This window comes from Coregonus clupeaformis, chromosome 21 (assembly GCF_020615455.1).
Source record: "Coregonus clupeaformis isolate EN_2021a chromosome 21, ASM2061545v1, whole genome shotgun sequence".
NCBI lineage: Eukaryota > Metazoa > Chordata > Actinopteri > Salmoniformes > Salmonidae > Coregonus > Coregonus clupeaformis.
The window spans coordinates 39,001,231-39,013,622 of NC_059212.1; the positions used below are offsets into that span (position 1 = coordinate 39,001,231).

Sequence of the window (12,392 nt, forward strand, 5' to 3'; positions counted from 1 at the left end):
GTGGCTTCGTAAGAAGCATTTCAAGGTCCTGGAGTGGCCTAGCCAGTCTTCAGATCTCAACCACATAGAAAATCTTTGGAGGGAGTTGAAAGTCTGTGTTGCCCAGCGACAGCCCCAAAACATCACTGCTCTAGAGGAGATCTGCATGGAGGAATGGGCCAAAATACCAGCAACAGTGTGTGAAAACCTTGTGAAGACTTACAGAAAACGTTTGACCTGTGTCATTGCCAACAAAGGGTATATAACAAAGTATTGAGAAACTTTTGTTATTGACCAAATACGTATTTTCCACCATAATTTGCAAATAAATTCATTAAAAATCCTACAATGTGATTTTCTGGAATTTTTTTTCTCATTTTGTCTGTCATAGTTGACGTGTACCTATGATGAAAATTACAGGCCTCTCTCATCTTTTTAAGTGGGAGAACTTGCACAATTGGTGGCTGACTAAATACTTTTTTCCCCCACTGTATTGTATAATTAGATTATTTGTGGCAGATAGCTGAACAAATAATTAATTCAGCACAGGTGTTGTTTAATCAATGTATTCATCTGTTTGATATTTGGTGTAACAGATTGTTTTCTTACAAATATGCCTATATTTTACAACATTGCTCATTGTGCATTGAGAAGATATGTTCAGGTGTCCAGAACTGTGGAAAATGTATTTTGGTTTCTGGCACAAAATGGATTATATTTCATAGCGCACTCTACCCTAGATCTTACAATTATTTACATTGTATAGGGGCTAACGCTAGTCCTCCACACCTTTACCACCCACTGTGTGTGGAGAGGCTCAGGGTGCCGTTCTGACTAATTAACACTGTCTCTGTTTGTTTTCTCTGAGTCATCGCTCGCGCTCCTAATCACACAGAAAAATCATTTACACATCAAAGGAAAACACTTTCCAAACCAACCAAATCGGAGACTTTGTACCTGTGGTGCTATACGTTTCGTATGTTGTTTTTTTACTCTGTGATTGTCTTTTGTCATCTAGCAAAGAACCGGTAATTAATCTTGTGCAATGACAAAGGTGTGTGTAGGTGTACTTTACATACAGTCTTGTGTGCTTCCAGGGCTTATGCCTAGGTAGGATTTAGTTTAATGGGCTAACGCGGTCTTGAGCCACACTGGCCACCTGTGTTAGAAGCCCACTTGGTCACACAGTGAGCCCTCATGACCTCTGACCTCTTCCCTTTAACCCTTGTCCCTGTCCTTTAGGTATGATGAGCCACCCTCCCATTCCCATCACAGAGCTGGCTGAACACACAGAGCTGCTCAAGGCCAACGATAACCTGTGTCTGTCTCAGGAGTACGAGGTGAGAGTGACAGCATGGAGGGTGGATTAACATTAGTCCTAGGAACTGGTTTTCTGCTCAAGAATGTGTACCAGTTGCCCCTTGGAAACTAAAATGGCATCCTATCCTAGACTCCTATAAATGAGGAGAAAACATTGCAACTGTTGTGTCCATCCTGTAACTCTTCATCTCTGTTTCCTGGTCTCTCCAGTCCATCGACCCTAGTCAGCAGTTCACCTGGGAGCACTCAAACCTGGAGGTGAACAAGCCCAAGAACCGCTATGCTAACGTCATCGCCTACGACCACACCCGCGTCGTCCTCGCCCCCATAGAAGGTTCAAGTCCAGGTACAGTGTATAGCTTATGAGATGTTGGCCTCACTTGTAAGACAATAAGTCATTGTACAGTGAACGACACGCTTCCTCTTGTCCAGGTAGAGGTCAAGTACTAGATGGATTTAATTCAGGTTGTAGGGGCAGGGATAGTCTATAGTCCTGAACTAAGACATTTTCAATAATGTGAATCGAACTTAACAACTCTCCTCTTCCCCCCACATTCTCCCCCTCCATATGAAGGTATCCTGGGCAGTGACTACATCAATGCTAACTACATAGATGGCTACAGGAAGCAGAATGCCTACATCGCCACACAGGGCCCACTGGCAGAGACATTTGGGGACTTCTGGAGGATGGTGTGGGAACAGAGAGCAGCCTCCGTGGTCATGATGACCAGACTGGAGGAGAAGTCACGGGTGAGACGGGACAGAGATAGGAGAGGGCAACACTCATCCACTCACTGACATTATCTACTGTAGGGCAACACTCATCCACTTTGTTTGTCCCCATAGGAGAACCATTTTTGGTTCTAGGTAGATACATTTTTTTTTAACCATTTACTCGTGAAAGGGTTCCACGTAGAACCTAGTATTAGTGAAAGGGTTCCACTTGGATCCCAAAATAGTTATGGTTCCAGGTAGCACCTTCTTTTCTAAGAGTGTACTGTAGGGCAACACTCAGCCACTATGAAGGGGACTAGGGCTCTGTCAGTCACAGTAAGGTGGAGTCATCCACTCACTGTCATCCACTATTTAAGGGCTCTGTCATCCCCTGTAGGGCACTACTGTCATCCACTCACTGTCATCCACTATTTAAGGGCTCTGTCATCCCCTGTAGGGCACTACTGTCATCCACTCACTGTCATCCAATACTCTTAGTCACTGAAGGTTACTAGAGGGCTGTCACCCACGGTAGGGCACTTTATAGGACACAGTCATGAGTCATCCACTGAGGATGATAGGATACTGTCATCAGCTGTAATCAATCGGCTGCCATCCATTCAAAGGCACTGCCAGTAATCTTAGCATCAGAGCCATATTGAGATATCTAAGTAGGTCAAGACAATTAGGCTGATAGATTAGTATTTTCTGGTTATGTCAAGTTGTTTTTTATGACAATAATAATGAGAATGACGATGATGAGGACGTTAATTTTGACATTGAAGACGATGACGAAGATGAGGTGCTGCTGCTGAGGATGATGTTAATGTTGTTGATGATGATGATGATGTTGTAAATGTTGTTGTTGATGATGATGTTGTTGATGATGATGTAAATGTTGTTGATGATGATGATGATGTTGTTAATATTAATGATGATGTTAATGTTGTTGATGATGATTATGTTAATGTTGTTGATGATGATGATGTTAATGTTGTTGATGATGATGATGATGATGATGATGTTGTTGATGATGATGATGACGATAATGTTGTTGATGATGATGATGATGCTGATGAGTATGACCCTGACAATTATGACATTGATGTTGTTACTGATGATGATGATGTTCCTGACAATGATAATTTTGATAACAGTGGTGCTGATGAAGGTGTTTCTTCCTCCTGTAGATAAAGTGTGACCAGTACTGGCCGAGCCGGGGTTCAGAGACCTATGGGATGACTCAGGTCACCCTATTGGACACTATGGAACTGGCCACCTTCTGCGTACGCACCTTCTCCCTGCACAAGGTCAGTACACACACGCATGCACACAAACTTTACACACACACACATGCATAGAAGCACACCTAAGCACTCACTCAAACACACAAACTCCACCTCACCTCCCTGGCTCTCTTTGGTCTTATCTGCCTCCGTCCAGTCTTTTCCTCTCTTTTGGTAAATCGCCTGTCATTTGCTGTTGATTCATTTACTGTCATGCCCCGTGATACTTCGACACTGTCGGCTAATGAACCAGAAACAATTTGAAGGGATTTTAAGTCAAATCTGCACTGTCAGCCTGTGAGAACAGAGCAGAGAACAAACGGGAGGTTATTAGGCAGTAGCTAATGGAGCGTTGCATTCTATCCAGTCAGCCAGTCAGCCTGAGCCTCTCCTCTCTTCTCCCTACTCTCCTCTCTCCTCTCTCCTCTCTCCTCTCTACTACCCTCTCTTCTCTCCTCTCTCCTCTCTCCTCTCTCCTCTCTTCTCTCTCTCCTCTCTACTCTCCTCTCTTCTCTCCTCTTTTCTCTCTCCTCTTCTCTCTACTCTCCTCTCTTCTCTCTTCACCTCTCTTCTCCCTACTCACCTGTCTTCTCCCTACTCTACTCTCTTCTCTCTACTCTCCTCTCTTCTCTCTACTCTCCTCTCTTCTCCCTACTCTCCTCTCTCCTCTCTTCTCTCTACTCTCCTCCCTACTTTCCTCTCTTCTCTCTACTCTCTACTCTCCTCTCTTCTCTATTCTCCTCTCTTCTCCCTACTCACCTCTCTTCTTCCTACTCTCATCTCTTCTCTCTACTCTCCTCTCTTCTCTCTACTTTCCTCTCTTCACTCTACTCTTCTCCCTACTCTCATCTCTTCTCTAATCTCCTCTCTACTCTCTACTCTCCTCTCTTCTCTCTACTCTCCTCTCTTCACTCTACTCTTCTCCCTACTCTCCTCTCTTCTCTCTAATCTCCTCTCTTCTCTCTACTCTCCTCTCTACTCTCCTCTCTTCTCTCTACTCTCTCTCTCCTCTCTTCTCTCTACTCTCCTCCCTACTTTCCTCTCTTCTCTCTACTCTCTACTCTCCTCTCTTCTCTATTCTCCTCTCTTCTCCCTACTCACCTCTCTTCTTCCTACTCTCATCTCTTCTCTCTACTCTCCTCTCTTCTCTCTACTCTCCTCTCTTCACTCTACTCTTCTCCCTACTCTCATCTCTTCTCTAATCTCCTCTCTACTCTCCTCTCTTCTCTCTACTCTCCTCTCTTCACTCTACTCTTCTCCCTACTCTCCTCTCTTCTCTCTAATCTCCTCTCTTCTCTCTACTCTCCTCTCTACTCTCCTCTCTTCTCTCTACTCTCCTCTCTTCTCTCTAATCTCCACTCTTCACTCTACTCATCTCCCTACTCTCCTCTCTTATCTCCTCTCTTCTCTCTACTCTCCTCTCTACTCTCCTCTCTACTCTCCTCTCTACTCCCTACTCTCCTCTCTATTATCCTCTCTCCTCTCTCCTCTCTTCTATTCTCCCTACTCTCCTCTCTCATCTCTACTCTCCTCTTTTCTCTTCTCTCTACTCTACTCTCTTCTCTCTACTCTACTATTTTCTCTCTACTCTCTTCTATTCTCTCTACTCTCCTCTCTTCTCTCTACTCTCCTCTCTTCTCTCTGCTCTCCTCTCTTCTTCCTGCTCTCCTCTCTTCTCTCTACTCTCCTCCCTACTTTCCTCTCTTCTCTCTACTCTCTACTCTCCTCTCTTCTCTATTCTCCTCTCTTCTCCCTACTCACCTCTCTTCTTCCTACTCTCATCTCTTCTCTCTACTCTCCTCTCTTCTCTCTACTCTCCTCTCTTCACTCTACTCTTCTCCCTACTCTCATCTCTTCTCTAATCTCCTCTCTACTCTCTACTCTCCTCTCTTCTCTCTACTCTCCTCTCTTCACTCTACTCTTCTCCCTACTCTCCTCTCTTCTCTCTAATCTCCTCTCTTCTCTCTACTCTCCTCTCTACTCTCCTCTCTTCTCTCTACTCTCCTCTCTCCTCTCTTCTCTCTACTCTCCTCCCTACTTTCCTCTCTTCTCTCTACTCTCTACTCTCCTCTCTTCTCTATTCTCCTCTCTTCTCCCTACTCACCTCTCTTCTTCCTACTCTCATCTCTTCTCTCTACTCTCCTCTCTTCTCTCTACTCTCCTCTCTTCACTCTACTCTTCTCCCTACTCTCATCTCTTCTCTAATCTCCTCTCTACTCTCCTCTCTTCTCTCTACTCTCCTCTCTTCACTCTACTCTTCTCCCTACTCTCCTCTCTTCTCTCTAATCTCCTCTCTTCTCTCTACTCTCCTCTCTACTCTCCTCTCTTCTCTCTACTCTCCTCTCTTCTCTCTAATCTCCACTCTTCACTCTACTCATCTCCCTACTCTCCTCTCTTATCTCCTCTCTTCTCTCTACTCTCCTCTCTACTCTCCTCTCTACTCTCCTCTCTACTCCCTACTCTCCTCTCTAATATCCTCTCTCCTCTCTCCTCTCTTCTATTCTCCCTACTCTCCTCTCTCATCTCTACTCTCCTCTTTTCTCTTCTCTCTACTCTACTCTCTTCTCTCTACTCTACTATTTTCTCTCTACTCTCTTCTATTCTCTCTACTCTCCTCTCTTCTCTCTACTCTCCTCTCTTCTCTCTGCTCTCCTCTCTTCTTCCTGCTCTCCTCTCTTCTCTCCTCCCCTCTCTTCTCTCTACTCTCCTCTCTTCTCTCCTCTCTTCTCCCTTCTCTCCTCTCTTCTCTCTACTCTCCTCCCTACTCTCCTCTCTTCTCACTACTCTTCTTTCTTCTCTTTACTCTCCTTTCTCCTTACTCTCCTCTCTTCTCCTTACTCTCCCCTCTTCTCCCTACTCTCCCCTCTTCTCCCTACTCTCCTTTCTTCTCCCTACTCTTCTCTCTTCTCTCTACTCACCTCTCTCCTCCCACTCTCCTCTCTTCTCTCTACTCTTCTCTCCTCTCTTCTCTCTAATCTACTCTTTTCTCTCTACTCTCTTCTATTCTCTCTACTCTCCTCTCTTCTCTCTACTCTCCTCTCTTCTCTCTGCTCTCCTCTCTTCTTCCTGCTCTCCTCTCTTCTCTCCTCCCCTCTCTTCTCTCTACTCTCCTCTCCTCTCTCCTCTCTTCTCCCTTCTCTCCTCTCTTCTCTCTACTCTCCTCCCTACTCTCCTCTCTTCTCACTACTCTTCTTTCTTCTCTTTACTCTCCTTTCTCCTTACTCTCCTCTCTTCTCCTTACTCTCCCCTCTTCTCCCTACTCTCCCCTCTTCTCCCTACTCTCCTCTCTTCTCCCTACTCTTCTCTCTTCTCTCTACTCACCTCTCTCCTCCCACTCTCCTCTCTTCTCTCTACTCTTCTCTCCTCTCTTCTCTCTAATCTACTCTTTTCTCTCTACTCTCTTCTATTCTCTACTCTCCTCTCTTCTCTCTACTCTCCTCTCTTCTCTCTGCTCTCCTCTCTTCTTCCTGCTCTCCTCTCTTCTCTCCTCTCTACTCTCCTCCCCTCTCTTCTCTCTACTCTCCTCTCTTCTCTCCTCTCTTCTCCTTTCTCTCCTCTCTTCTCTCTACTCTCCTTCCTACTCTCCTCTCTTCTCACTACTCTTCTTTCTTCTCTTTACTCTCCTTACCTCCTCTCTTCTCCTTACTCTCCTCTCTTCTCCCTACTCTCCTCTCTTCTCCCTACTCTTCTCTCTTCTCTCTACTCACCTCTCTTCTCCCACTCTCCTCTCTAATCTCATCTCTTCTCCCTACTCCCCCTCTTCTCTTCTCTCTGCTCTCCTCTCTTCTCCCTACTCTCCTCTTCTCTTTACTCTCCTCTCTTCTCCCTACTCTCATCTCTACTCTACTCTCTTCTCTTCTCCCTACTCTCCTTTCTACTCTCCTCTCTTCTCTCTACTCTCTTCTGTCTATTCCTCTCCTCTCCCTACTCTCCTCTCCTCTCTTCTCTCTACTCTACTCTCCTCTCTCTACTCTCCTCTATTCTCCTCTCTTCTCCCTACTCACCGCTTTTCTCCCTACTCTCCTCTCTTCTCTCCTCCCTACTCTCCTCTCTTCTCTTTACTCTCCTCTCTTCTCCCTACTCTGCTCTCTTCTCTCTACTCTAATTTCTTCTCTCTACTCTCCGTTCTTCTCTCTACTCTCCTATCTTCTCTCCACTCTCCTTTCTTCTCTCTACTCTCCTCTCTACTCTCCTCTCTTCTCCCTACTCTCCTCTCTTCTCTCTACTCTCCTTTCTTCTCTCTCCTCTCTTCTCTCTACTCTCCGTTCTTCTCTCTACTCTCCTCTCTTCTCCCTACTCTCCTCTCTTCTCTCCACTCTCCTCTCTTCTCTCTACTCTCCTCTCTTCTCCCTACTCTCCTCTCTTCTCTCCACTCTCCTCTCTTCTCTCTACTCTCCTTTCTTCTCTCTACTCTCTTCTCTCCACTCTCCTCTCTCCTCTCTACTCTACTCTCTTCTCTCTACTCTCCTCTCTTCTCTCTACTCTCCTCTCTTCTCCCTACTCTCCTCTCTTCTCTCTACTCACCTCTCTTCTCTCTACTCTCCTCTCTTCTCTCTACTCTCCTTTCTCACAGAATTGCTCTAATAGTTGTAGTAATGATAATAATCCCTTCCCCTCTCAGAGTGGTTGTAGTGAGCTGAGGGAGGTACGTCAGTTCCAGTTCACTGCCTGGCCGGACCACGGTGTACCAGAGTACCCCACCCCATTCCTGGCCTTCCTACGCAGGGTTAAAGCCTGCAACCCCCCTGATGCTGGTCCTGTCATCGCACACTGCAGGTACGAGGACACACACACATACCCACACACACATATACCGCACACACATATACCAAACACCTGCGACACGCACACAGCACATACTCGCACACACACACACACAAACACACACACTGGATCCAGTCACCCACACATGACAGGCTGTCCTGAAGAATTGCCACTGACAGTTCAGTAGGTATATGTTTACACTCATATATATTTTCCTCTCTTTCTTTCTCTCTCTCTTACCTCTCTCAGTGCGGGCGTGGGTCGTACCGGTTGCTTCATCGTGATCGACGCCATGCTGGAACGGATCAGACACGAGCGCACGGCCGACATCTACGGTCACGTCACTCTGATGAGGTCACAGCGGAACTACATGGTGCAGACGGAAGACCAGTACGGCTTCATCCACGAGGCGCTGCTGGAAGCAGTGGCTTGTGGGAACACGGAGGTGGCGGCCCGGAACCTGTTCTCCTACATGCAGAAGCTGGGCAAGGTGGAGAGTGGAGAGCACGTCACCGGCATGGAGCTGGAGTTCAAGGTAAACATAGAAATATAACAGATAGAACAGATATACGTCACCGGCACGGAGCTGGAGTTCAAGGTAAACATAGAAATACCAAGTATCGAAATACATACAGTAGCATACATTTTGAATAGAAAACATGTAGAAATATAGTAGAAATAAAGAGTTATTCAATGCAAGTACAGAATAAAAATTAGGAAGAATGCATTGCCCTTTAACTTTGTTAATAGGAATGTGTTTCGGTGGGGGAAAAACTAAATCCCCCTCCCCTCTCTCTCCCTCCCCCTTCTCTCTCCCTCCCCCCTCTCTCCCCCACCCTCTCTCCCCCCAGCGTCTGGCCAACACCAAAGCCCACACGTCTCGGTTCGTCAGTGCCAACCTGCCATGTAACAAATTTAAGAACCGCCTGGTCAACATCATGTCCTATGAGACCACCCGCGTCTGTCTGCAGCCAATCAGAGGCCTGGAAGGATCAGATTACATCAACGCCAGCTACATTGATGGATACAGGTACAACTTAACCAAGGAAGAAGATTTAGTAATATGGGCATCCCATTTCAAGGCATTGTTCCATGATACGTGGACCAGTAGCCATATTTTGGGTCTCAAATTAAGCTTATAACATAATTTTAAAAATCTTAATTTTAGAGATGTGTCCATTCTATTTCTATGGTGTCTTTACATTAGATCAGAACCCTTTATAACACAACACCCATCATCTAATGTGTGTAGGCAGCAGAGAGGTTACATGGCTACCCAGGGCCCACTGGCTGAGACCACAGAGGACTTCTGGAGGATGCTGTGGGAACACAACTCTACCATCGTGGTCATGCTCACTAAACTGAGGGAGATGGGACGGGTAAGGTTACACACACACGTGCACATACACACACAAACGCACTTGCACACGCATGCTCATGCACGCATGCTCGCACACACATACAAACACATACACACACATACAAACACACTCACAGACACAAATACATACCTGATGCCATCTCTGTACCTCTGTGTGTACCTGCAGGAGAAGTGCCATCAGTACTGGCCCGCAGAGCGGTCAGCTCGGTACCAGTACTTTGTAGTGGACCCCATGGCTGAATACAACATGCCTCAGTACATCCTCAGAGAGTTTAAGGTCACCGATGCAAGGGTGAGTGTGTGTGTGTGTATATATTTGTGTGTCCACAATACTGTATATCCTCCTCAGACAAGGCAAGGTCAATGACGCAAGGCTGTGTGCCTGTGTGTGTTTTTCATGTTGCTTGTAAATTACATCCCTTTTGTAGCATATTTGATATTGTAATCAGACACCCTGATCTCTCCCCTCTCTCCTCTATCTGTCGCTGGCAGCTAACATGTTCCATCGATCCACAGTAGATTACACAGTAGTCAACCCTGTCCTCTCCTGACGCCCTGATTGTGTGTGTGTGTGTGTGTTCGTGTGCGTGCATGCTTGCATTCCTGTGTGTGTGTGTGAGCCGTAGATTACTCCAGTTAAGCCTGTCCTGTCCTGACGGCCCATTGACAGATGTTGTATTGATCTCTGTCAAAGTGGAGTCACGCCGTCTGAGCAGAGAACAGGCAGGACACAGAGTCTGGCAGACAGGACAGGACAGGACAGGACTCATACACAGACAGAAGATGAGAGGGATGGTGTTGGTGCTCAGCCACCAGAACAGACCTGCAATCTTATGATAAGACACAACTCTGGTAATAGATAGTCCAATAGCTTGTTTGGTTAAAGCAGTAGATGGGAAATCTTACCTTTACTTATCCACTCACATACAGATCAGTGCTTACCAGTAACAATATGGAGGAAAGTCTGAGTATTCATACTCCACATTGCTCTCATCACCACTTGTTTTGCCCGTTCTCCTATCAGGATGGCCAATCACGGACAGTTCGTCAGTTCCAGTTCACCGATTGGCCAGAGCAGGGAGTTCCTAAATCTGGAGAGGGCTTCATCGACTTCATTGGCCAGGTGCACAAAACCAAGGAGCAGTTTGGACAGGACGGCCCAATCAGTGTCCACTGCAGGTAAGAGTCATTGCCATAGCTGTAGGTTTGACTAACAATGCATTCCTCTGATATACTTCACACGCCTCATATTCTGATTACTGATGTACATTAGTCTAGCCGCTATATCGGTAAGTGTGTGTGTGTGTGTGTGTGTGTGTGTGTGTGTGTGTGTGTGTGTGTGTGTGTGTGTGTGTGTGTGTGTGTGTGTGTGTGTGTGTGTGTGTGTGTGTGTGTGTGTGTGTGTGTGTGTGTGTGTGTGTGTGTGTGTGTGTGTGTGTGTGTGTGTGTGTGTGTGTGTGTGTGTGTGTGCGTGCGTGCGTGCGTACGCAGTGCGGGTGTGGGGCGGACCGGAGTCTTCATCACTCTGAGTATCGTTCTGGAGAGGATGCGCTACGAAGGAGCTGTGGACATCTTCCAGACTGTCAAGATACTGAGGACACAACGCCCTGCCATGGTACAGACAGAGGTAGGCTTCACAGTCACACCAACAACTGTCCCAGTCTCACTGTTTAAAACAATAAATATCAGACAAGTACATGTGGTTTCTCTGTGTCTGGAAGCCACAGTAATGGTAGGATGTTGCTCTATCCTGTCTATTTCCCTGGATCAGGATGAATACCAGTTCTGCTACCAGGCTGCCCTGGAGTACCTGGGGAGTTTTGACCACTATGCAGCCTAAGAGAGGAGAGGAACTGTCATCCCTCGATCCTTCTGTTCAGATAAGAGGTCCACAGAGATGCGAACGAGAGGTGCAGGTTGGAAAATGACAAAACAATGAACCTTATATCCCACTGGAGGGGCGACGCTACTAACAAGGAGTTATTATACAAGAACAACAACAGCAACATACAAATCAATAACATACAAAACAACAACAACATACAAAACAACAACAACATACAAAACAACAACAAAAACATACAAAACAACAACTACTAGACAAACGTCAAAGAAAACCTGCACTCTCAGGAAAGACCTGCAAAGGTTGTGTTGGGAGTCGGAGACAGACTATTACATGTGTAGTCCTGCATATTCTTCTTACCTCAGTGTTCAAAATGTGGAGGACGTATAATACCTGTGTGTGTTGTGGTCATCTATTTCAAAAACGAAACCAGTGAAAAACAAACCTGCTTCAGAAACAGGAGTTATGAGATACATGTATAAAAAATACAAGGACACAAAAAGCCTGGATATCTGCTGCACCCTAAATGGGCTTTCTATCTTATCTTTCTATCTGTGGGTTTAGTGTACGAGGGGGGAACATTTCCACGTGTCTGTCGCTCTGCATTCCTGGTGTCTGTTGCTGCCACAGCTAGTCCTGATCCGCAGCACGGTTTTAGACCTATAGAACTAGAAGGACGGTTTGAGCTGCATATCTGTGATTGGACACCAGACTCTCCTACCCACAGTGCCAAGAGAAACCACGCTGTTCCGGGGCAGATGGGAAATTAACTTTGACCTCTAATGAGAAGGAGGAATGGTACCCGTCTACATCCAGCATACATGATGATCCATGAGTTCCAGGTTGAGGTTGCCTGTAGGCACAGATCTAGGATCAGTTTACCATCCAGCAATCGTGACCTAAACCATTTGGGTGGAAAAACAAAATGGACCTTAGATCATTGTCTGGGTGCAACTTCACCCTACTCCAAGCGTGGATCAATATTATTAGAAGTCAATGTTCAGTCATTCATGCTTTTCTTGCTATGTGCTGACATCTTATTACAGAGAGTAATGACAGTAAAGGTTAAACACAGTTTAGGCAATTCCATTTCAATCTCAGCCAG

General features: G+C 46.0%; 1 protein-coding gene across 1 annotated transcript in view; it reads left to right on the forward strand.

Annotated features, from left to right (window-relative positions):
• Window positions 1-11,605, forward strand: part of ptprsb (protein tyrosine phosphatase receptor type Sb) — a 121,108-nt gene extending 109,503 nt beyond the window's left edge. The window contains exons 16-27 of the mRNA XM_045206040.1: window positions 1,222-1,319; window positions 1,510-1,645; window positions 1,874-2,049; window positions 3,204-3,323; window positions 7,921-8,075; window positions 8,313-8,598; window positions 8,915-9,093; window positions 9,316-9,442; window positions 9,611-9,736; window positions 10,469-10,623; window positions 10,936-11,071; window positions 11,216-11,605. Coding sequence (XP_045061975.1) covers window positions 1,222-1,319; window positions 1,510-1,645; window positions 1,874-2,049; window positions 3,204-3,323; window positions 7,921-8,075; window positions 8,313-8,598; window positions 8,915-9,093; window positions 9,316-9,442; window positions 9,611-9,736; window positions 10,469-10,623; window positions 10,936-11,071; window positions 11,216-11,284 — 1,763 coding nt within the window. The 3' untranslated portion in view covers window positions 11,285-11,605. The remainder of the gene's footprint in view (window positions 1-1,221; window positions 1,320-1,509; window positions 1,646-1,873; window positions 2,050-3,203; window positions 3,324-7,920; window positions 8,076-8,312; window positions 8,599-8,914; window positions 9,094-9,315; window positions 9,443-9,610; window positions 9,737-10,468; window positions 10,624-10,935; window positions 11,072-11,215) is intronic.
• Window positions 11,606-12,392: the final 787 nt, after the last annotated feature.